This window comes from Polistes canadensis, unplaced genomic scaffold (assembly GCF_001313835.1).
Source record: "Polistes canadensis isolate GaletaPanama2010 unplaced genomic scaffold, ASM131383v1 scaffold_42, whole genome shotgun sequence".
In the NCBI taxonomy this organism is placed as follows: domain Eukaryota; kingdom Metazoa; phylum Arthropoda; class Insecta; order Hymenoptera; family Vespidae; genus Polistes; species Polistes canadensis.
In genome coordinates, this window is record NW_014569589.1 from 780,276 (window position 1) to 805,439 (window position 25,164).

Sequence of the window (25,164 nt, forward strand, 5' to 3'; positions counted from 1 at the left end):
TTAAAAGTAACAGTAGTATAGCGTTACTATGACAATGAAATATATGAAAACAAAAATAAAATGTATTAATAGGTAAGATTAAAAAGAAAATGATTATTATTGATTTAAGTTGAAAACACAATTTCATTATTTTTCTCGATGCACCATGATACAAATATTTTTAGCCAATCGGGTGACGTAGATTTTCGTCACGTGACAATGTGATTAACTGTAAGCGTTTCTCATTGGTCGAAATATTTTTGGCCATATGCCACGAGTTTATTCGCTATCGGTCATAATTACAATGTCAACGCCTCTCGACCAATTGTATACTGAATATTAGTCGTTAATGTAAATATAATTGGTGTATATTATCCAGTAAGATTTGATTAAATCTCCAAGAAGAAATGTAGTATGGAAGAAGCATGCATGGTTCATAATCGTCAAACGGTAACGAGTAGTACGGTGTATCCATAATTATTATAACATTTCATAAAAAAAAGTTAATATAGATATTTTTTAAAGAAAACCTTCAATAACGCTGTTAAAATACACACACAGGTCGTCGTTGGATCGACAATTTTAGACCATTGTATTATTACATGACTTAACGATATTTTCGGATATCTAGAAAATGGTATCTTGAGATAATTTAACGTGACTGAAATAATAGCTCGCATTGTCAGTAAATGTGTACCTCACGACGATGGTATATTGTTCCATGTTACGTTGATTTTTCGTTAACCTTCAACAAATATTAGTGGCAGTACATACGTTCAGATTCTAAGGTAATTTCATTAGATTTATTCGATTATTAATGCAGTATATTTAAAGAAACATATTGAGTTTTATCAGATGTGAACAATTATGAAATACTTTGCCTTCGTGTTTCTTAGTATAAGCTCTTGAAAAAAAAAAAAAGAAAAAAGAATTGATTACATATTATAGATAAGAAAAAATATACAAAGATTTTACATTTCTTTGTTGAATCTATAAATAAATTGTTTAATCAATGCATTGACGTTTCAACAACACCCAAAAAAGTATAGAGAACGAATTAATTTCTTTTAAATATATTTAGTAAACTGAATTGTCTATATTATTTCTTAGTATTCTTCTAATTCATTAAACTTTGAATAGAACTAATATTATTTATATATATAATAATGCCAACTGACACCAACAATGTTATTTTAAAAGAAATAACTAAAATACTTTAGAGAATTTAGATATGAATATAAAATTATTATGCTAACCTATTCCATAGATAATAGAATTTTATTCTAATTATTTGCCTTACAGGCAAAAATTGGCAATGCAAAGGGTATTTCCAAAAAGGAGCTCTAATTTTGAATGTATACATTTGTGTAAGTATACGACTAAAATAAAAGAATTTTTAAAATACTCTTCAATTAGATAGTCAATTTTGAAAGATTGGAAAACAATTACTTAACAATTAGTGTAATCAATTCAGTATATTGAAGAGAGTAAAGATTTGTTCTAGTTTATTTGTCTCCGTTTAAATTTTTTGAACGTTTAGAAATCCTGAATTCTTCTCATTACTTTGCAATAGTTGTATTTAATTTTTCTTTATTTTAATTTTTGTAATATTTCGTTGATTTTTTTGTTCTTTTCATCTTCCTTCTCTTTCTTACTTCCTTTTCTATAAGTAACAAGATTAATGTGATGTTTAATTAAAGAAGCATGTTTAATTAGAAGAATCCTCGTGTGCTATTGATTAATAGTTGAGCAATAAACAACGATTAATTTATTTAATAAAATTATCATTAATTTATTCTATAGAATCAATCAAGTTCTGTTAGTGATATGTAAGTCAATGCTAGGCTCTGTAAGAATTGTTTCTTTGTCTTTGTTGCATCAAAGTAAAAATAGAATAATTAGTTGTTTACCGATGATAATATCAAATTTAATTGTGGTCAAACTTATTTTAAGATTGTCACTATTTTAAAATCTGTAATCGAGTAGTTATGGTATATTTATGTTCTCGAAGAAACTTAAGATTTCTAACAAGTTTTTTTAATTTCATTCTTCTCATACGAAGCGTATATTTATAAATAAACATTTTTCGGATTTAAGATGCAAGAATATTTCAAATAAAAATGGAGACATGAAGCTTTTTTGCCACTAAATAAATTATAAATAATATAATATTTTCCTTTTAACACATCTGCTGCCAGTATCAAATATCTATGACACACCGATTTCCATTGAGAGTCCAGCGTAACACATTTGTGATGGTAATCAACATAAAAAATAAGTTCTTGGCTGTGGTTGAAATCTCTTCGCTGTTACATGGTAGTGAATGTGTTAAAGTTGGATAATTTTTTTTGAACAATTGTACTCACAAATACCATGTTTTCAAGATAATTGTTTGTAAATGGTATATTTTAAACACCCGATATATATTATAAATATAGTATGATTATACTATATTCAAATATCATTTCTATTGGATTATAGAAGGGTAAAGTCTTTGATTATAGAAGCTAATTAAAAAATAATGTTCATCGGTTCTTCGTTAGAGTATTTGTCGTTTCTTTCACGTTATTTTTAAACATGTTTTTCTCATATTTATATATTATATATCCTGAGTTTCTTTTTTTATTTTACTTATATATTTTTTTTCTATAGATAAACACGTCAGATATTAAAAATTCGATAAACGCGTTCGTTCTAATAATTACCTTATCAAGTTTAAACAATTGAATAATTGTATAAACGTTTTAATTGTTGAGTAGATAATATTTGTTTTTTAGCCGAAACGCATATATGCTCACTTTTTTTTTTTTATGCCACGAGCTATAAAAATGAAGAAATTTGCAAAGTAATGCTTGGAGTTATTTTAAACTAAGTCAATTGATCCATTTAAAGCGATAAAAGTATTTGTATTAAAAGCTTATCATTTCCGCAACTCAACTAATGCATCGAATCGTTTCAAGGAAGTTTCTATTTATTTTACAACTTATAAAATAAATATATTTTCAAAGAATTTTCAATTGTTTAACACGTTTATTGGAAAAACGTGACACACTGTCTATAAAAAGATATAATAAGTTGCGAGTGCAGCGAAAGAATAAATCCATTTTGTTTACTTGCATTAGATTCGATTTTTAACAAAGAACTGTTTGAATCATATCAAATACGCGTATACGCGACCTTTGACTTGAAAAGTCATTCATGTTTTGCATTGAAAATAATGATATTAGTATTCATGTTCATAGTTTGGTGGCATTAGTTAGCTAAATTGATACGTTCATCCGAATTTTATTTTTAGTTTACTATTTTTTGTTTAGTTTAATATTATAGTAATATGACTGGTTCTCATGAGGACAGTCATTTTAAAGATTATGTGGCTATCAACATAAGTATCGAAAATTACAAAGAAGTAAAATCATTTTCAATTTCTACTGTCAACGAACCTTTGAGTAGCGGTTATTCGACCTTGCATTGAATTTATCGTTTAAATAATTGAGACACAGTCGCTTCGGGACAAAGGGTATAGAAGCTAGTATCCACTAAAGTAATACCCAACTGTGTATTATATAATATTCTTGACATTTAGTGTACAGTTGAGCTTATAGTATATTTTCTTACGCGAGCTAGAACTAGAGCTTCTAAAGTATAATAGGAGTTTAAACTATCGAGCTTCAATATACGCCATATTAATGTTTTTTTTTCTTTTTATAAATATATAAGTGTTTAGTTTTATTTATCTAATATAAAAACTCAATACTTGTAAAGTTTTAAAATTTACGTGTCATTGTATATTTTTATATATCGTTTCTTTTCCTTCTATTTATTTTATTTTATTTTATTTACAGATTCAACTAGAAAAGATGGTTGAAAGTACGACAGCTGTTCAACGTGCTAAAAATTCTGCATCCGTTAACGGAGGGCAATGGACTGGCAATGAAAAAATATCATCTACAGTAACGCATCAAGAATCACATTCTGTACAGCATAATGAAGTGTGTACAGATGCCGATCATTTAACATTATGGCAACATCCAATTACTACGTTAAACTATTTCTTTCGAGAACTGTTACTCAATATACTATCTTTAGGGAAGAAAACGTTACGGTATAAACGAACTGTATGGAGTACAATTTCACTTGTAGCATTATTTTTGTTATTAAGTAGAATTTCTGGACCGCAGCAAGAAGTAAGTTTTTTCTTTTTATTAAACATTTCATTAGCAATTTATCTGTAATGCGAGAAATGTTATTCATTTTACAGACGTTTCGATCATGGGAAGCAAAACTTATATGGTGGTCATACTGGGTCGGTTTGGGTGTATTGTCTAGTGTAGGCCTTGGTACCGGTTTACATACTTTTGTGCTTTATTTGGGACCTCATATAGCAGCTGTCACAATGGCAGCATATGAGTGTGGATCTTTAAATTTTCCGGAACCACCATACCCAGATCAGATAGTGTGTCCAACGACAATTGATCCATTGTGGACAGCGGGTATATTAAATATTATGAGGAAAGTACGGGTAGAGGCTATGTTCTGGGGTGCTGGTACTGCTCTTGGTGAATTGCCACCGTATTTTATGGCTAGAGCTGCGAGAACTAGTCGACAAAGTAATAAAAATGACGAAGCTGCCCAAGATGATTTGAAAGAATTGGAAGCCTTGGAGGCATTGGAAAATGGTGAAGACGTGCCATTGATAATGCGTTTGAAATTAACTATGAAACACTTTGTTCAAAAGGCTGGTTTCTGGGGCATTTTGGCTTGTGCATCGGTACGATTATTTAGTCGTGTATATTTTATTCAAATTATTTCTATTTATTTAATGAAATCTAGATTGAAATATTTTTTATTTTTATTTTTAACAGATTCCTAATCCATTATTTGATCTTGCTGGCTTGACTTGCGGACATTATCTCATTCCATTTTGGACATTTTTTGGTGCAACACTTATAGGAAAGGCAGTTATTAAAATGCACATACAACAACTAGCAGTAATTATAGCTTTTAATGAAGAGCTTTTAGATAAATTTATTAGCCTATTGGCTATCGTGCCCTTTGTTGGTTCGCATTTTCAAGAACCGCTTAAGAAGTACCTTATTGAACAAAAACAGAAATTACATAGTAAAAAGTCAATGGTCAGTTTATTCAACAAAATCTTTATAAATTATTTTTTATTATATATATTAATAATTTACTTAACATAAATTAATGTTATATATTTTTTGTAGGATGGAGCAACAACGATTTCTTGGCTTTTTGATAAATTTGTAATATTGATGGTGTGCTATTTCCTAGTGACAATTATTCATGCATTAGCACGAAATCACCATCGTAGACGCGTAAAATCTTCTGCAGACTGAAATTGAAGATGAACAGATTTGAAATATCGTAATGGTAAAATCAGTTCCATAGCGAGATGATTATAAAAGACATGATATAAAAAAAAAAGTAACAATAAGCTGTTGATGCTTTGTTTATATATACATGAGGACCGCGCAGTTATTTTTATTTAATCTTATAATAATACAGAATAGAGTCTGGATCTTAATGGTTTTGATGGTAATATCTTACAATGAGAAGAATTATTATTTCACTGATAAAAAAGTTCAAAATGTTAAAAATGCAAAAGCACGTGGAAGTACAGAAATAAGCCTTAGAATTAATATGCTGGCTTTTTGCACCACTCAGATTTAGACTCTAATGTTAAACCATAAAAAAACAAAAGAAAATAAATAAAAAATAACAAATGCAAATATTTCATGTCCCAATTAAGGTGTAAGGTAAATAATTAATATATAGTACCTTTATGTACATGCGTATCAAGTTTACACATCATGTTAAATAGATAATGATAAAGGTCATTAAGGTATTGTCTCTTACCTAATATAGGGTAAGAAAGAAAAATACTTTTTAATAAATAAAAGATATTTGTCAAATGTAAGAAAAGTATGTATCATGATAGTGCTTCTTATTATATTTGTCAATGAAATAATATGACGTATGGATGATGTATCCGTTGAAAAGGAAAAGTCATTATTAGTGTTCATTTAACGTTCCTTTTGTTATGGGATCCTTCGGCGCGAGTATTGTTTCATATAAATTCACTCGTGCACGCATATCATTGCATGGTACAACTCCTATACAGGTAGATAAGGCCTTTGCATCGACGACCTGTATATGGATTGCTATTAACGAAAGGATTAATTGTACAAAATAATTCTGAAGAAATGATAACGCCCAATTTATTTGTTCGCTCTATATTAATTTTCATTATTTTATTTAATGTATTTTTTTTTTGTATTTATATCTGGACAGTGTACAAATTAGTTCTTTCAATTTGAATAGTTTAAATTGAGAAGTTGAAGTATTATTAATAATCTGATAATAATTATATTATAATGGATTTGATATAAATATTCCGATTGGCTAAACGTAACGAAAACGATTGCTAAAATAAAGTTTATAAAGCTCGTATTTAAAAAATACTTGTTGATTAATCAGTGACATTTGTAGATTAAGTCACTCAACTAGTAATTTTCTAACAATTAAATTAAATTTTCGATATTAAATATAAATTAAATAAATTAATCGATAATAACGTCCAACAATGTCGGAGAAGCAGATTTGAATGATTTTTCGAAATTAAAAAGTATTTTCCTTTTTGGCCTCTATTGTATGTATTTTAGAATTTTGATACTCGCGTCTAGATAAATTCATCCAACCAATCCAGGCATCCCCGTCATTATTTCTTGGCGAATAAAGCGTAATGTAAAATGTCATAAAATTGTTCATACGTAATTAATGGATAATGTGTAATTTCTCACTAAAAATATATTATATTACTGCATTGTGTGTGTGTGTGTGTGTACAATTTTTGTGATACATGCATACATACATACATTTATTGATTTTACGTGTGTAATACGTATACATTTAAATATATGTAGATTATTATTATTCATTGATATTATTTATCATAGCTACAATTTTCTTATACAATGCCTGGATATTACCTGTTATATAGGAATTACATATCTGTGATATGTTCGGTTTGTTGAAATCCTAAGAGAGAGAGAAACATTAATTTTAATTATTAATATTTCATAAGTGTAACAGCAAAAATGTGGAAACATTTTTATTTTTAACAACTGGATCATAAAAATATTTATATCACTCTGGATGTGTATAATATTTGACTTTCAAATCTTTTGTCTCCGTTTATCAATGTATCGATAATATTTGACTTATTTATCTTTTGAAAACAAATGAATAGGTTTTCAATCAATTACTGTTTAAGATATTGCAGTGACTATTAAAAATATATGTCGAGAAAAAGGATTTTTCTTATGTTTATCCTTACAGTAGAATTGTAAGAGTATAATCCGCTTTTTGTATGCAAATTCGACATAATGATTTTTTTTCTTTGCACGCTGAAGAAATGCTTCATATATGCAAGCATATAAACAAGGGGTATCCGTGAATAAAGTTTTATTTATTCTTTACGACGAAAGAAAAATGATTATTTTTAACCCGACAAAATAAAATAACATAATGTAGAAAATAACGCGAATGAAAAAAAGGGGATGAAAATCGGGAAGAGTGAAAGAGAGAATGCTTTAATGTAATAGAATTTTTGAGTATGCATGTTCTAATATTTTGCAAGTATATTGGCAAATTTAATACGTAATACAGAGTGTTCCCAAAGTTTGGATCATTAACTATAATATTTTGTCCTCGACAGATTAAATATGGCTTTGTCGAAATATGTCCAAGATTGCGTGTCCAGACCTTAGGAACACCCTGTAAAAATATATCGAATATAAGAATGAGAGAAGAGAGAGATAATATCGGTATGATTGTGCTGTTGTTATTGTTATTGTTGTTTTAGGAGAAGAATGAGAATATCGTACTTCGATGCGGAAAATAAGCTTTATGTAATACACGTGCCTGCTCTAGCTATAATAATAAAGATCTGACATTCCAAGCAGGACGTTACTCCTCCTCTTCGACGCATTTGCATTTCCGTAACATTTTCTTTTGGTGTTATGCGTTCTGTTGGGTGCTGTTGGGTGCTGTTGAACGCTGTTGTGCACCGTTATATGCCGCAGTTAGAGGATATAAGGTTTGAGATTGGTATGCACGAGTAAAGACTAAGCGTCTTAGGGAAGCAGATATAAGTATAGAAAGAGGATGACCTAGTTGCTACTCAGTGCCTCCCGAAATATTAAGATAAACCCACGCGCGTAATACAATCCCAATGCTAAGCTAACCAAATTTAGCATGTGACTTAGCAGACGCCCTCGAGACACTTACACGTACGATGACTCAGCCTGAGGAGAAGATCCGATGGACAGGAATCAGGTGCACGGTAACGTAAGTGTAAAAGGATACGTTTGTATAACTCAAGCATACGCATATTATTCTAAGTAATATGTCTTCTTCTTGGACACCTACATAGATAGTCCAAGAAAGACGTTGATGAATTTATTTTTGAATTAAAAACCTTTCCTTTCTTCACGATCAGCTTTTTGCATGAAATCAAATGATTCTTACTAAATGATACTTCAACTTGTCGTAAAATATATATATATTTTATTGCGTTTCAGGAAGAGCAACCTCCATGACACCGAATGGCCTTTACCTTAACTTTCAAGTCGCACGTAATTATTACGGAATTTGTATTTTTTCAATGTTTATATGCGGTTTGTTTCTTCACGTGGCTAAGAACACGCGTATATTTATAGAAGTGAATCTTACGGAGTTTGTCCTTGAGATATTAATGAAAAAAAAATTGGCACTGTTGTCCAGCATAGAAATCCACCCTCCTAATGTGCTCGAATACTTCTTTACTCATCGATAAGGATCTTCTGTCTTTTCCACTATTAGATTCTAATTGTAAGTTAAACGAGATCAAATGTAATAAAATTTTTTGTTACATTTCGATAGCGTCGTTAGCGTCGAGGAAACATATGTATACTATAATTTATTGTACGAGATAATATATTTCACGTTTCTACTCAGTTTTGTAACAACCATGTTGTACCTAATTTTATTCGAGATTATTTAATTGACACGATGTTTTACGTGCGACACGTAATCTAGTTGGAATTGTGTCTGTAAATACAAGAACGTTTCAAATATTATCTCCCTACTCGGTTCGATCTAATCTTAAAATAGATCAACTATAAAGACAAATTGTAGGAGTTCGATATTGGTGTCTTAATGAAATAAATAATATGAATTTAACATAAGATAAGAGATGAGGAGAAGTGCATAAAATTTGGAGTGTAAATATGCCGATAAATCACTTTTAGGTCACAAACAAAACGCGTTCGAAAGCAACGAGTTACTCTATTTGAAGATTAGAATTTAGAAATTTTAAGATGTGTTAGATTATAGGACCGATGCACGTGTATGAACTAATATAATTCAAATAATACGATTCAAAAATATCTTTCATAACTCGAATCCAAAGTTAGCTTAAGTCGTAACGCTTAAACGCTGAATATTATTATTACATGGTCGTTGTTTGTTGGTACAGAATGAAATTTTATTTATTTTCGATACAAGTTCAAGCAACTTACCAGAATTGATGCACCCTGTTCTACATTAGCGGAATTTTCTTCATCTTCTTCTCTTTACGCTAACGAGAGAACTTAACTCGAGTATCGATTCGTCGATAAATTAAATGGATCCTACTCGATCGTGAAATGTAATTTGATAACAGAAATACAAGCAAGAATTAGGCAAGAAGCCCAGATTTTCGTGCATCCGTGAGCTTAGCGATGACGAATATTTTTCAAGGTAAATGCTGAAATATCCCTCTTACTCGATGTACCGAATTTAATATTTCTACGAGCATTGCCAATTTTGCGTTAAGAAAGACGAACTTGTGTTAAAGTAATCCGTTACATCTATAATCCTTGATACGATGATTGCCAGATAGTTTATCTATTAAAGTATATGCATATGTGTTTGTGTAAGTATGTAAAGGGATATTGCATTGAGCCGATCGATGATTCGTCGTCGTTAGAAATATATAGAAATTACGTAGGACGAAGAAGCTCGTAATGTAATATCAATTTATTTTGAAGATTTTCGATATGGTCGATAAACGATCATATTTGTTTGTTTGTTCGTTTATTTCTACGAATTTAAAAATTCGTAATAATGACAATTAGTTTATCTATCTACCTGTATTTTGTGTGAGGATATATTTTAGTTAGCGAAGGTAACGGTCAATAGCTTTGAGAATAACTCTCTGCCAACTGAAAGCGTAGTTAAAACATATATAGTTGTAGTGATGTATTTACTCTAATGCATATCAAGAGTTCAGTCAGTGTCAACAAAGTTGAATTACTTAAGATAAGCATAAATTAATCTTCACTATAAGGTGAATCTCTTTGTACAAATCAACAAATTAATTAAACGTTGTATTAATTCGTTCGAGTGATAAGAATTTTTAATAACAAGACCCTATATAATTTTTTGTTTATCTATTCTCCTCTTAATTAGAATCCTCTTAAGTATTCACTCTAAATCGTTAAATTAACATTAACGATTTTGTTTGTATATACTTCATCGATAATTCATCATTGTAATCAAAATTAAACAATTCAATTTATTTTTCATATACCACTGAGAAAAAAAAATATTTATATATTTAAATATATATCGCGATAAAACACCGAACACATAGATATTATTTTGTTCGTCTTTGGATTTATAATAGAATCTCGTTGAGATTCTATATATTAATGTTTAGAAAAATGTATATAAAAAAGATGTAGGAAGTTGGTGCGTTCGTTGGTTGTTCGTTGATGAGTCTTCCATGTTAGAACCCCGTTGGTTGTTCGCCACCACCACTGCGAACAGCCATCGAAGTCGACGCCGACGTCGTCGACATCACTGAAGTTCCGATGCACACGTGCCGTGTGCAAACCTCGGACGGTATGACTAGGACTGTTCCGAGACAGGGACGGCCATTCGAATCCAGTATTAGTGCGGTGTAGAGTGCTCGGTGCTTTTTAAACTAAACCAATCTTCATCTCATTTCTTATAAGTAATATTCCTTGCTCTTACAAATACTAAACGTAGATCCGACTTTTCTTTGTGCCATTTTCTTCGATATACTCGTACGTACGTTAGTGGTGAGTACACATCATCAAAGTGCAACGAACCACAAATTACAGAAAAAAAAAAATAATTTGTTATTCTTTTTATATATTTTTTTTTTTCTTTTTTGTAATTCTTTTTTTGTTTTTTTTTTTTAACTTCATTCAGTGATAGGAATGAAATGAGGAAATAAAATGTAAACTATTGGTGACCATTGATACTTTGCTTTTATTGATCAATTTTGTTTCTTCTTCGCATACTTTATTTTTCCATCTGTGACATATTGGGCAAATTTTTTTACTCGTAATCCTTTTTCATTCTTCTTCAGATTAATTTTTAACGGATTGTGAAATTGAAAAGAATTTAATTGTGTCATTGAAATTATCCATCGAGTTGGTGTTTCCTTTTGATAAGCATTAATGCTTGACTTGTACTACTTGTAGGAATGATGATACACATTCGGTGTTTCTTCTTCGATTAGAATTTAGTCTTTCAAATGATTTCTCACGTTTTTCTTAAGATCAGATATCATTAATATAAATGAGTCACGTTTATTGGGTTAGATCCAAACGAAATCTTAGTAATAACGATTAAATCCATTCGTTTAGTAACGATATGTCCAAGTGTTGGATATAGTAAGGAAATCACGTGAGAGATTTCAACGGTAATATCTTTATCCTTAAATAATATCATCCTAATTAATTTATTTTCTTCGTAGAAGAATAGCTTTTATCTCTCATTATATTTTAATCGTAATTAATTGAGCATAGATATGTAGGATAACGAAATATTGTTTAAGAAAAGGAGGAAGAAGAAGAAGATGGTGCATGTGCATCTATTTTTGGATACACTGATCTATAAGTAATCCACAGGCTAATAATCGGGACTACTCTTCTTTCTATTTATATCTGATATAAACATTTAGTGTAATCAAGATTTTTGATTAGAATTTATTATTTTGAATTTATTCTTGAAAAGCTCTTAGAAATACGCAGATAGATCGTAAATGAATATAGAAGAGAAAATATATACTACATCGAATAAAAAAAATAAAATCTCTTCTTTCATTTTCTCTGTTTCTATCTCTCGTGGAGTACCTAACAACGAGTCTTCCCTAAAATGGTCTCGCAAGTCGAGTTGCTTGCGTCCGCACGAATATAGAATATCCGGCGCCATACTCGATACTACCAAGAGGACTAAGAAGACACTATCATTACATTTTCTTCTATTTGTTGAATTTACTTTCTTGCCAGGATTATTCATTCATATACTTAGTTAGAATATTCATAATTAGTTATAATCATCGATATTTAATTAATACGCAATTAAGTTGAATTTAAAGATAGTCATAGTTATTTTCTTAAGTGCAATGTTCGTCAACATTAATTCGACTCGAGTTAGGCCAAGTTTCACTTCGACTTTCTCATCGCGTCCTCTTTTAGACGGTCTATACTTATCCTGTTTGAAAAGAAAGAAGTGGAACGAGTGAAAAGTATGTAAACGTTAGTAAGTAGGTGGGATTTTAGTTAGCAGCAGTTACCAACACCAGTAGCAACGAGTGGGAGGATCTGACGTTGAGCGAGTGTCTCAGCCTGATCACGGAAATAACCACGGTTGCGGAGGAACGGCGGAAGTAGATTGTTTACGTATAACACGATTAGATAACTCGACGCAAAACTCGTAACTTTAACGACGAGGATGATGACGAGGATGATGATGATGATCATGATTATGTTTCCTCTTCGTTCAATAAAATTTGATTTGTTATATTTATAAATAATCATATAGACATGTACGACTCAAACGAGAACTCGTTTATCTTGATTTGGATTTATAAATCGGGGATTATTATTTATCTCGTACACATTTATTTATTTATTTATTTATTTATTATTACTAAATATCGTGTCTTTGATATTTTGTTTGCAGTATATACAAGATGCCTTTCAAACCAGTCGAACATCCAAAATGCCCAAAATGCGGCAAATCTGTTTATGCCGCAGAAGAACGAGTTGCCGGAGGATTGAAGTGGCACAAAATGTGCTTTAAGTGTGGTGAGTAAACGAACGATTTTATTTTTTTCTTAATTTTCTTACCTTTCGTTCGATTAAAATGAGATTAAAGAAAAAAAGAAACGAAATAACATCGATATCAATGATACGATAGATGTCGATGATCGTAAAACGAACTTTCGTGAAAGGAAAAGTAATTTTGAATAAAACGAAAGCGCCGATGGTTGAAAATCTCAGCGTACAAGAGTAGAAAAGAAACGCGATCATCATGATTATATTTAACACATGAGTCGTTCGATTGCAACACTTTTGCTCTACTCAACGTTGCTGCCAATTCAATTTATATATGTAGCTCTCAATCTATGTTATATGAATCATGCGAAAATATTAGAACTTTCGGTTTCTACAAATTTCATTTCGTATGGAATACGAATCATCTATATTCGACAAAATTTTTACTTCATTTACATTATTCAAATCTTTAAAAATACAAACACAATATCGGACTTATTGACAAATAAATAAAATAATCATTAATTTGAAAGACATTAAACATTGCGTCAGGGTAATGACCTATTGCATTACAAATACACCATTTGTACGATTTTAACAGCCTACATAAAAGAAAACTGACGTTAATGTTTTCACATTTTAAATCCAATATGTTCACGTCGTATTGGTGGATAAAATAAAACAAAACGTTTTTCAATAAAGAAAAATAAAAAGAAATCTCGGTTGGAAGAACGCATTGACGATTATGTTACAGGTCTTTGCGGAAAGCTTCTCGACTCGACGAACTGCTCCGAGCACGAGGGTGAGCTTTTCTGCAAAGTCTGCCATGCCCGCAAGTTCGGCCCTAAGGGCTATGGTTTCGGTGGTGGCGCCGGTTGTCTTTCCATGGACCAAGGCGAGCATCTGAAGAGTAGCGAGTGAGTGCATCAACGGTCGTCCGCAACCCCCAACTGCACAACCCCCTTAAACCCCAACTCTAAGACCCCTCACTACTACAAACCTCTACCAATCAACCAATCAACCTTTCAAAAAATTATCCAAAGTCACCCCTTCTATAAATATCATCCCGAGAAATATTTTTGACGAGTTGACATCGACGTCGAATGTCTCTTTGTCACACTCTCACTTTTTCTCTCTTTTTTTTCTCTCTCTCTCTCTCACACACACACTCTATCTTTATTTTTCTTTGCCTCTATTTTATCTCTCTCTCTTCTCTCTCTTTTCTCTCTCTCTCTCTCACACTTTCTATCTTTCTCTCTATTCTGTAAATAACATATCGCGAGAGCAGAAAAATTACATGTTTACCGATTGAAATGTCCTGACCGATTACAAAAGCCAATTGGACACGTAGATCCAACATAATGGCATGCGACTCCTACTCTTGGTTACTATTTTGTTACAACATCTTTCAACGATGTTGAAACGAAACGAATACCTCGATTAATTCTTAAAAAACAGCAGCCAAGCGAAACGATCGGCATGCATCCAGTTGTTGTTCATTCTTGTAATAAATAAACAAACAAACAAACAAAACAAAAAAGAAAAAAAAATAAGAAAAGAAAAGAAAAGAAAAAAAGAACAATTTCGCGTTGTCGTTCAAAAGATCAAAATGGCAACCGATCCTCGCTCGTCTCGACTATTTTTCTCTCGAGAAATAAATCAAAATAAATATATATATAAAAAACATATCTTATTTCAGAATAGTAGAAGCTTAGAATTTGTTTTGTTTTTTTTCTATTCTTTCTTCCCTTTTTTCTTCTATTTTCTTCAGACTCATATCGTCATATCGGAGGATTTTACGTGTTACTTCTCCTCTAACAAACCAACGTTGACAAAATTCATTTTAGAAAATGTACACGAGTCCGATGAATTGTCACACACCGAGTTCCGTTTTAACGTTTTCTCTTTCTATTTTAATTGTCGTCCCACTTTCGAGATTCTTTTTTCCACCCCCGAACAAGGCTGACGATTAATTGAGAAGTTTGCTCAATCCGGTTATTAGTTCTTTTTTCTTACACGTTTTTTACTTTTTTATTTTCTTTCTCACCCCATTCGACGATTTCTTTCCCTTCCCCTTTGCCCCCTCCACAAACTTGTTTGTTCCCTTTTCTGTCTATCTGTCTATCTGTCTCTCTCTCTCTCTCTCCTCTTTTTTTCTCTTAAACTCACACTTTATCTCTCTCTCTCTCTTTCTCTCTCTCTGTCTGTTTTTCTCTTTCTATCTATCTTACTCCATAGTTCACACTTTTCGTTGTGTCTTCCCAATTTTCTTCCCCTAGAATCTGTACAATCCTCCCCACAAATATATATATACACGTATATATCTTTCTCTCTCTTTTATGTATCTTCGTAATTGTTTTTTTTTTTCGTACACACACGGGCTTGTGACCTCACGTGGCTGCCCAATAATCGAACCTTTCATTATTTTTTTGTGCGAACACACATACAAGAAAGAAACTCAACCAACCAAACAAACAAACAAAAAAAAAACACAAAACCGAACAAAACTAAAAAAATAATTAAAAAAAAAAAAATAATAAAATATAATATAAAATAAAAGAGAACACACTCTAGATTGTAGGATCATTTGTACCATCTGTAATAAGTGCCATTATTAAAAAGTGGAAAAAAAGGGAAAGAAAAATCAAAAAAAAAAAAAAAATTGATTAAGTGTTTTTCATTCACCGAGTAACTCTCTCTATCTCTCTCTCTCTCTCTCTTTCTCTCTTTCTCACACTTGTACCCACCCACTACCAACAAAACAACAACGACAACAAAAACCTGTCTTGTAAAATATTTCCATTTACCATATCACAACAACCCCTTTTTACAAACCTCTTACGTGCGTATTACTTTGTGTAATAAAATCGAACGTTCTTACGATAACGCGTAACGTGAATGTGATGGTTTGTCTATGGTTTAAACAAAAAAAGAAAAAGAAACTTCTGTGAAGACCCGCCCAACCGCCCCACCCACACTCCCCCTTCTTCACCGACTGTGAACTCCCATAAGTCCAATTATAAAAAAAATGAATATAAAATAAAAAATAAAACATATATAAGGAAAGGAAGCGCAAACAAAGTATATTAAGAACGAAAAGAAATGAAAAAGAAATGTAAAAAGAAACTAAAAAAAAAAAAAAATGTACACGAACACACCTTACCCCGCCAGCCCCGCTGAGTTCGAGCCAACCAGAGGCCCATTGAACAAAATAATCTTGTCGCAATATGACAAATGCGAAAGCGATAAAGAAAAATATACTGAGTACCAAAATGGTGAGCACCTGAGTCAGATTCCGTCTCTCTCTTTCTCTCTGTCACTCTTTCTTTCTCTCTCATTCTTTCTTTCTATTTCTCTAACTGTCTCTTTTTCTCTTTCTATCTTTCTATCATTCTCTTCCATAGCTCTCTACTACCCTCGCGTGATGATATAGTAAGCTTATTTTTTTTCTATATGTTCCAGTAAGACACCTGCACGGCCTTTTAACCCTTTCTTTCTATCTCTCTCTATCTCTCTTTCTCTTTCTCTTTCTCTCTCTCTCTTTCTCTTTCTATCTTTCTTTCTTTATTTCCATCTTTTTACCTATCTATTTATTTATTTACAGTCAGTCATAGGAAACACTCGTATCCCTACTATCAATTTAAAACAATCAATATTTTCTTGTAATAGAATATTTTTAAACTCTTATACATAGATAAACATGTTTTAGGATAATTAAACTTTTAAATTGATATAAATTTGAAATAATAAAGAGCATTCTATTATAAGAGAAGTAAAAATTGTATATAACTGATAAGAAAATTGATTTCAAAAGGTATGCTCAATTATTTCAAAAGTATTAGAATAAAAATACAATGTGATTATTTGGCATCTTATAATACTTAATAAATAATTAAGTATTTAAATAATCTTTTGGGGGTAAAAATTCAAATACTCTTGTGAGATCAATTTTAGATAATTTAAATCAAATTATATATATATATATATCTCTAATAATAAAATATTTTTCAACGATAAAATTCGTATCAATTTGAAAGTTGAGAATAATCTTAAAAAATAAATAAGTTTCTATTTATAAGAATTTAAGAGCAATTTGTATTACATGCAAATATGAATTATTTCAAATTTACAGCCGATATGAATATTCCTATGACTTATTGTAACTATCTATCTATCTATCTATCTATCTATCTATCCATCTATCTATCTCTTTCTTTCTCTTTTGACACGTAACCCCGTAACCTTGCTAACAAATCTTTTAACTCTCGATGCATCGCTGCTAGTAGACGTGTATATATGACTTGTACTCGCATATATACATACGTACACAAAGTTAAACTTACAAGAAACCAACAAATAAATATATATGAGTAAAAATATATATTGTATGTACGTCCTCGGGCACGCTCAGACTCTCTCTCTCCTAATTATCGGCCTATTTTATCTGGCATATATAAACTATCTATATTCCCATTATGTTATCCCAATTAGTAGTACTTTCTTCTTCTTCTTTTTCTTCTTCTTCTACTTCTTCTTCTTATTCTACTTATTGATATTATTGTTCCTATATTATTTTTCATATTTGAAATTATTATTATTGTATATTGTTTATTATATTCATTATCCGCTTCTCGGCTCTTCTCTCGGGGCTCGGCGGTTTAGTCTATTGTGTAATTATGGGGGTTTAAAATATAAATTAATCGTTTACTAACACTCGCAATCTAACAACACATGCCTATTTAATCATATTTTTTTTCTTTTCTCTTTATCTTATGAAAACAAAATTTCATTGTCAAATTCTTTGTTCCTTTAGATTCTCTTGCGGATGCCGGAGAGAGCGAAAGTCTGCGAAACTGGTAGACGTTTTTAAATAATTTTATTCAAGAAAAATAAATACAACCACAATACAAAAGTCGAAGATATTTTTCGAACGATACGAATCCAATGATAGAAAAGAAAAAAAAAAAGAAAGATACATTCCTTCGAATGAATTATTTTATTCTCTCTACCAGTTTCACGATTTTGTTTTTTTGTTTTTCTAGCTTACACTTTTCCTTTTCTTCTTCTTTTTCTTCTTCTTCTTCTTCTTCTTCTTTTTCTTCGGCAGAGTTTTTTTTTTTCTTGCGCTACAGCTGCTTCAAGTTTGACGAGAGAGTGTGAAGCTTAAAAAATAAAATGAAAAGAAAGAAAAAAAAGTAAAAAAAAAAAAAAAAAGATCGAAGCTCGGTCATTTTGTTTTCTCGATCGAGCACCGATCATCGCATAGCATCGCATTTTAATTATGACATATAATTTATAAGAAGAACACGATGAGATCTAACTTTCTTCATTGTTTAGGGATCTTGCAAGAGGATCCAACGCTATCTTGGAACCACGTGCCATCGCAAAAGCACCCGAGGGTGAGGGATGTCCTCGTTGCGGAGGATACGTTTATGCTGCCGAACAAATGTTAGCTCGAGGAAGGGTAAGTTAGTAAAATAAAAGAGAGACCCCTTCGTGTCTCTTCTATTATTTAAACTTATTATTATTATTATTACTATTATTATTCTCTTTGTATCGGCTCTTTTGTATCATTCTCGTAGATGCGAGGGATCAATTCATTTCAATTTATTTATTCGTCACTTTATATTAAAATCACTTTCAAACGAATGAATTAAATAAATTCGCAATAAATTTTATATTAAAATTCTAATTGTAAAAAAAAAATGAAAACAAACAAAAACAATGTGAATCATGTAAACGAAGTTCTATTTTTCAAAGCGGTTCATCGATATCGTTTTTAAAGATTGAACGCGATCGGCCATATCTGGCTTGGGTATAATGTTACATGGTGTATAATCATATACACGCACTGCTAGTCTGCCATAAGTTATACCGAAGAATGCCAGAAAGATATATTTAGGGATATTCCTAGTAAAAATATATTTCATAGAGTTTCCTATTCTCGAGTTATAATCAAGTCGTTATACTTATGAGCATGCAAAAGGAAGGAGATAACCGAGAAGTAAGATAATTAGTCAAGGGGATCTAATCTTAGCAACGTGCCAACCAATTCGAGACTAGAATAACAAGCGTGACGATCGTTCGTGCACGAACACCCACGTTACCCACAATCTTCTGGTTGGCTTGCCTGTTGACCGTTTCCAACCGCAAATTCGTCTCGTCGTTATTATACCAATATTCTTTTTTCTATTATTCGTTTTATCATGGTAACAACAAATATTTCATTATAATTTTTCCTATTAATTTATTTCTTTTTTTCTTTTTTCTTCTTTTAACAATTCGATAATTTTGATAATGAAACGAACAATTGTACGATAAAGTTTGACATTTTTTCATGAATATATTTTCATGGAATTGAAATAAAATTTCATATTTTTTTCTATAGTCGATGTATATTTTTCAATCGATTTAGATTACGAAGACAATTTTTGGACGATTAAGTTCGTCTTTCGGGAACATCACAGGTGGTACCGAAATCATATTACCTCGAGCTACTAAATTTAGATCTCCAGCGTCGGCACTTAGTGCGGACGATTTCGTTCTCTCTCTCTCTCTCTCTCTCATATATGCGTGTATGCGTGTATGTGAGCGTGCCGGATTTGCTTCGTATTTTTAGCCGAAAAATTTGTTAGATTGCTTGCTTTACTATTCCCCGCAATCATAAAATAAACGATTAGGTAGAATAAATGGGCGATAAATGAGTGTATGACTGGATGATTAAACAAATTTGATTTAAAGAAGGAAAGATAAATCTGATTATCTTGGAACGGTGAGGAAAGAATCTTTAAAAATATTCTACGCGTTCTACAAGAGGAAATATATCACACAAACGTCGCAGTAATAAATGACGAATAAATTTAATTCGTTACGCTAGTTGATATAGATAAAATATTAGGGATAATTATCATCTTGATATAACTTTACATTAATTTTTTTCATCGTAAAATCCAATACTATTTGATTCTTCGATCATTTGATGAATTCTTGAAAACAAAAAACAAAAAAACAAGAAATTAGATTTAAATCGAATAAGTAGATCGGATAACATGTAACATCTAGGAGGAGGCAGAGTTTTTCCATTCCGTGGAAGAGTTCGATTGCGCAAAACAATCTTCTAGGAAAAGCATTTGTCGTCGTTACGATAGAATAAGTTAAACACGTGTGAAGAACAGGCACGGGCCTGATATGTTGCCAAAGAGTCATGGATCGTGACGTGTTTCCGTAATCCTGGGGTGTATGACGAAACGTGTCATTTTCTAACAATAGAGAAAAAATAATGGACGACATTTGAGAGAGAGAGAGAGAGAGAGAGAGAGAGAGAGAGAGAATCAGGGAATGACAGGGGGTTGGGGAGGGGGAGAATCGGTGTCAGCTTATTGCCGTTGGTGCTATTCCAAAAGCTTCTTCAGCGCATCATGGCTGGCAAAGCACCAATCGGTCGACCGCTCGATGTTGAAAAATAGCACTGGGACCAGAGGTGGTACACCCTAAGTGGAACGAATGAAACATATTGAATTGTTTGAAAATACCTTTCTAATATGATAACAACAAAAAAGAAAATCGATTGTGGATTCCTCGCATTAATGGAAATGATACCGATCGATTGATTCGATAAGAACGGACAATCTGAGAACTCTACTCGGGGCCCAGCGTGGTCATTCCTGCTTCTTGTGATTAGGGTTACCACAGGCAATGCTTCAAGTGCAAAGTCTGTCATCGGTCTTTGGACTCGACGCTTCATTGCGATGGTCCGGATCGCGATATATATTGTCGAGGTATCTTTTGATCAGCAAATCTATGTTTCCTTAATATCGCTGTATTGTGAAACACGTTACTGACATGTCCGTACCTTTTTTTTATGTTTCTTTTCTTTTTCTTCTTCTTCTTCTACTTCTTCTTCTCCTTCTTCTTTATTTCTTTTTTTGTTTTCTTGAAAGAATTACGAAGAAAAGTACAGTTTCTATTTTGTTGGTAACCGTCAGAAAAATCATTGACTCCTATTACTAGCACCAAATTCTCTATCTTTCTTTTTCTATCTTTCTGTCCGTCACTTCCAACGATTCGCGATCTTGAGTTCTTTTTTTTTATTTTCTTCCCCCTGCCACCTTTTCATTTATATTCTAATTTTCTTGTGTATACGTAGTTTTTGATCAATTTTGTCTTTAATGTCAAATAAAATGGTTTTTTTCACCAAGTCAGTTCACTCGTAAGCAGACATGGTAAGAGGACTGGCCACTACGAATGGGTCACCCCTTTGGTGTTCTAAAATACTCTTATACGATCCTATTGATCAATTATTCTATATCCAATTCGAGAAACATACAGAGTCGACTCGAAGTAATATCAATGACAATGAGTAGAATTGTCAAAAGCACGTTATTCCTTCCGAGGTGACTAACAAAAGACCCTTTGTATCCGATACAGCAATGGCACAAGGAATGTTTTAAATGTGCCAACTGTACCAAGAGGTTAGACTCTGTCAACTGCTGCGAAGGTCCTGACAAGGATATCTATTGCAAAGGTAAGGTGATCCTAAAAGAAAAATGTCCGTAGGGAAGAAGATGTAACGTGCAAGATTAATTCGTCCTCGGTAAAAAGATTTGTCATGAAACATATTGGCTAATTGTTTATATTAGTTTATTAATTAATTAACGGGATCAGCACGTTAGAACTTCTCTTTGGTCTGTACTGTCAGTGAATTCGATCTACGAGATACCTTTAACTCGTGTTCTCTGCAGTATGCTACGGAAAGAGGTTCGGACCGAAGGGTTATGGCTACGGTCAGGGTGGTGGCGCCCTGCAGAGCGACTGCTACACCAATGGGTGGGTTTTCAGAGCCGAAACTAAAACGGGAAAGCGCGAGAGATATCCCGCCTCAGCTTCTACACTCTCACTATATATGGTGCGCTTGTCTGCTTAACAGCTTGCTATCCGAAGAAATTCGGTCCGCGAGGTATTGGTCATGCTGGGGTTATGTACATCGGCCTGCAGTGCGATATTGAGGACGAGGGGTATGCACCCCCTTAGCTTTATTAGTTTTTATTTATCAACGTCAATGTACACACCCAGATATATTGTACCCAATTATTATGATCCTGGTAAACTAATCACTCATTGAATTTTTTATACTATTTATCGATCAATTTTTGTAGACAATTTTATCTAATCTTTAATCCTTTCGTTACGGTATGATTTGTACGGTGTATTTTACGTATCGTTGCCTTATATGGGTCGATAGTAACGAATGGGTTAACACTTCTATGAATATATTAAATATATCACATTTTGTCAACTCCTAATTACACTGAGACACGCGCCATTAGATTGCAAATATCAATTGATTTGGCGTCAAACGAGATGCAGATGAATGAGATGCGTCTGATTTCAAGACATCTTACCAAGCATAAATATCATTTAACGTTCAAACGTCACGAAGTATATATATATATATATCCGGTTAGCAACGATAGAAATGTTATATTTAGAATCGAAACTTTGTAGTACCGTTCGGTCGTAAAAAGTATTAGATAAATATACATATATTTGCTTTTTCTAAATTCAAAGATCGAATTACTACGCACGTGCGAGCTTTTGCCGCAAGCTTACAGGTTGCAGTTTTTAGCTAAAACTATCTTGTTCTTTTTTTTTGTTTTGCATGAGATCAACCTGTTACGTTTTGTTATATCGTAGACGATTTCAATTTCTTTTTTATTTTTATGTTTTTTTTTCCTTTTTTTTGGGGGAGAAGGGAAAAGAGCATGCAATTCTAAAAATGTAGAATCTTTTTTTGCTTACACATTGCATATGCTAACTCTGCTTGTAAATAAATAATATTGTTATGTAGGAGAATAAACAATCGACAATATAATAAAATAATTTTGTATATATTTGGTGAACGTTCAGTGATGCCGCTCCTCGTACTACGGTTGTCGACACAGCCATCATCAAGGCCCCACCTGGCAAGGGATGTCCACGTTGCGGAGGTGTAGTCTTTGCCGCGGAACAGGTGTTAGCAAAGGGACGCGAATGGCATAGAAAATGTTACAAGTGTCATGATTGTACCAAAACTCTCGACTCGATCATTGCTTGCGATGGTCCCGACAAGGATGTTTATTGCAAAACTTGTTATGGAAAGAAATGGGGACCTCACGGTTATGGGTTTGCTTGTGGTTCTGGTTTCTTGCAGACCGATGGTCTAACGTGAGTATACAATTGAATTAACTTGTACAAATTTTAAATTAATAATTTAAAGAAACACAGAAATATAAAATAAATCTTTGGTATTACAGGGAAGAAGAAATTTCATCGAGTCGACCATTCTATAATCCGGACACAACTTCAATCAAAGCACCAGCCGGACAGGGTTGTCCTCGTTGCGGTGGCATGGTGTTCGCAGCTGAACAACAGCTGGCTAAGGGTACAATGTGGCATAAGAAATGTTTCAACTGTGCCGAATGTCATCGTCCTCTTGACTCCATGTTGGCTTGCGATGGACCGGACAAAGAAATTCACTGTCGTTCCTGCTACAGCAAACTCTTCGGACCTAAAGGTTTTGGTTTTGGACATACTCCCACTCTCGTCTCGACAAATGGCGATCATGCACCATCCTAGTAAGTTCGATCACATATTATAATAATCATACTTATGGATGATATTTATTATAACAAAATTCGTTCGATTGTTTAGCATCGATTCGAAGCCCCAACTTGGACAGAAACGAAACGACGGCCACGGTTGTTCTCGTTGCGGTTATCCAGTTTATGCTGCCGAGCAAATGATCTCGAAGAATCGTGTATGGCACAAGCGTTGCTTTAATTGCGCAGCCTGCAATCGTTCCTTGGACTCGACGAATTTAAACGATGCACCGGACGGTGAAATTTACTGCAGGGGTTGCTACAACAGAAATTTCGGGCCTAAGGGTGTCGGTTTTGGCATGGGCGCGGGTACATTAACGATGGCTTAAAATTTTATCAACAATTAACAACATTCGATGCGCGTGCACATACACATATACATATTACACACATATATACATATTTATACATATTATACGTACATAAGACATCATTGACAGGAATGTCAAGTAAACGATAAATTAATTTCATCAGCTATTAATAAGAACTTTACAAACATATTAACAATTTTATCTTATTTTTTGTTTTTTTTTTCTTTTTCCAAATTTAATCACACGAACAGATCTTCTACACGTATCGACACACTATCGATATAAAAAAAAAAAAATGATAAAGTTACGAGAATTTCGAATATTGGTAAATTACGAGCACTCTTGTCTCAAAAAAGAAAAAAAAGAAATTAAAAAAAGGAAGAGAAAATATATATTAACACGTTCCCTTCCCCCTCGCGGCCATCACAATCGTTTCGGTCATAGCTAGAAAACTATTATTACATGGAACTAATAATAATATTTCTCTAACGCGATATTATAAAATAATATTAATAATAATATTAATATATAATAACAATATAACAATAATATTACGCATAAAAAATATCGTTTAGCTTAAATATCTCTTGAAAATATTATCATCATTTTGCTTTCACTTTCAAGCTGGAAGAACGAAAACGAGCGAACGAACGTATAAAGATGCAATGAAATAATTACATATATGTGCATATACACATATATATGTATATAAACGTCGATGATATAATCGAATAAAACGAACTTTGTTAATTAAACAAAGTACATGAATACTCAAACAAAATATCCTTCTTTTTAATGTTGAGAATTGTCTAATCAATTCTCTAAAAATTCGAAATAAGAAATGTTTTCCTTCGAATATGAAAGTTTTAAAGAGAGGGATGCGAGGATGACTATTATTTACATTTAACACACACTAAACGCACATTCCAACTCTTTCTATCATGTGCGCTATTGTGCGGTTATATGTGATCATAGAACCTTGTGTCACTGCCTATCACTGAAAGTCTTTTGCTTTACGAGTTATAAATATAACAAATAATAATAATAATAATAATAATAATAATAATAATAATAATAATAATAATAATATTAATAATAATA

The 25,164-nt window shown here is 32.2% G+C and overlaps 2 protein-coding genes across 7 annotated transcripts; both read left to right on the forward strand.

Moving 5' to 3' along the window:
• The first annotated feature begins 268 nt into the window (after positions 1–268).
• LOC106784945 (vacuole membrane protein 1-like) lies at positions 269–7,966 on the forward strand. 4 transcript variants are annotated; one of them, XM_014744983.1, is made up of 7 exons: positions 269–439; positions 541–767; positions 1,282–1,346; positions 3,822–4,163; positions 4,238–4,747; positions 4,842–5,111; positions 5,205–7,966. In XM_014744983.1, the coding sequence occupies exons 4-7, from the start codon at positions 3,837–3,839 to the stop codon at positions 5,334–5,336; spliced, it is 1,239 nt and encodes a 412-aa protein (XP_014600469.1). In that variant the 5' UTR covers positions 269–439; positions 541–767; positions 1,282–1,346; positions 3,822–3,836; the 3' UTR covers positions 5,337–7,966. The 4 variants fall into 4 exon arrangements, with proteins under 4 accessions (XP_014600469.1, XP_014600468.1, XP_014600470.1 ...); XM_014744982.1 differs by having other exon boundaries at positions 269–429; XM_014744984.1 differs by lacking the exon at positions 1,282–1,346 and having other exon boundaries at positions 269–429.
• Positions 7,967–10,942: 2,976 nt separating this feature from the next.
• On the forward strand, positions 10,943–24,451 carry LOC106784947 (muscle LIM protein Mlp84B). 3 transcript variants are annotated; one of them, XM_014744987.1, is made up of 9 exons: positions 10,944–11,126; positions 13,021–13,145; positions 13,870–14,032; positions 18,453–18,579; positions 20,797–20,893; positions 21,857–21,941; positions 23,022–23,318; positions 23,408–23,728; positions 23,805–24,451. In XM_014744987.1, the coding sequence occupies exons 2-9, from the start codon at positions 13,031–13,033 to the stop codon at positions 24,079–24,081; spliced, it is 1,482 nt and encodes a 493-aa protein (XP_014600473.1). In that variant the 5' UTR covers positions 10,944–11,126; positions 13,021–13,030; the 3' UTR covers positions 24,082–24,451. The 3 variants fall into 3 exon arrangements, with proteins under 3 accessions (XP_014600475.1, XP_014600473.1, XP_014600472.1); XM_014744986.1 differs by lacking the exon at positions 20,797–20,893 and adding an exon at positions 21,543–21,639; XM_014744989.1 differs by lacking the exons at positions 21,857–21,941; positions 23,022–23,318; positions 23,408–23,728; positions 23,805–24,451 and adding an exon at positions 21,314–21,399 and having other exon boundaries at positions 10,943–11,126.
• Positions 24,452–25,164: the final 713 nt, after the last annotated feature.

What these genes read in the sequence shown, in the direction of transcription:
- LOC106784945 (XM_014744983.1), top strand. Translation starts at nt 3,837, where the DNA reads ATGGTTGAAAGTACGACAGCTGTTCAACGTGCTAAAAATTCTGCATCC. An exon ending in GCATTTTGGCTTGTGCATCG is followed by an intron (nt 4,748 to 4,841) that starts GTACGATTATTT and finishes TATTTTTAACAG; the next exon opens with ATTCCTAATCCATTATTTGA. An exon ending in TACATAGTAAAAAGTCAATG is followed by an intron (nt 5,112 to 5,204) that starts GTCAGTTTATTC and finishes TATTTTTTGTAG; the next exon opens with GATGGAGCAACAACGATTTC.
- LOC106784947 (XM_014744987.1), top strand. Translation starts at nt 13,031, where the DNA reads ATGCCTTTCAAACCAGTCGAACATCCAAAATGCCCAAAATGCGGCAAA. An exon ending in CAAAATGTGCTTTAAGTGTG is followed by an intron (nt 13,146 to 13,869) that starts GTGAGTAAACGA and finishes ATTATGTTACAG; the next exon opens with GTCTTTGCGGAAAGCTTCTC. An exon ending in TTGCAGACCGATGGTCTAAC is followed by an intron (nt 23,319 to 23,407) that starts GTGAGTATACAA and finishes TTGGTATTACAG; the next exon opens with GGAAGAAGAAATTTCATCGA.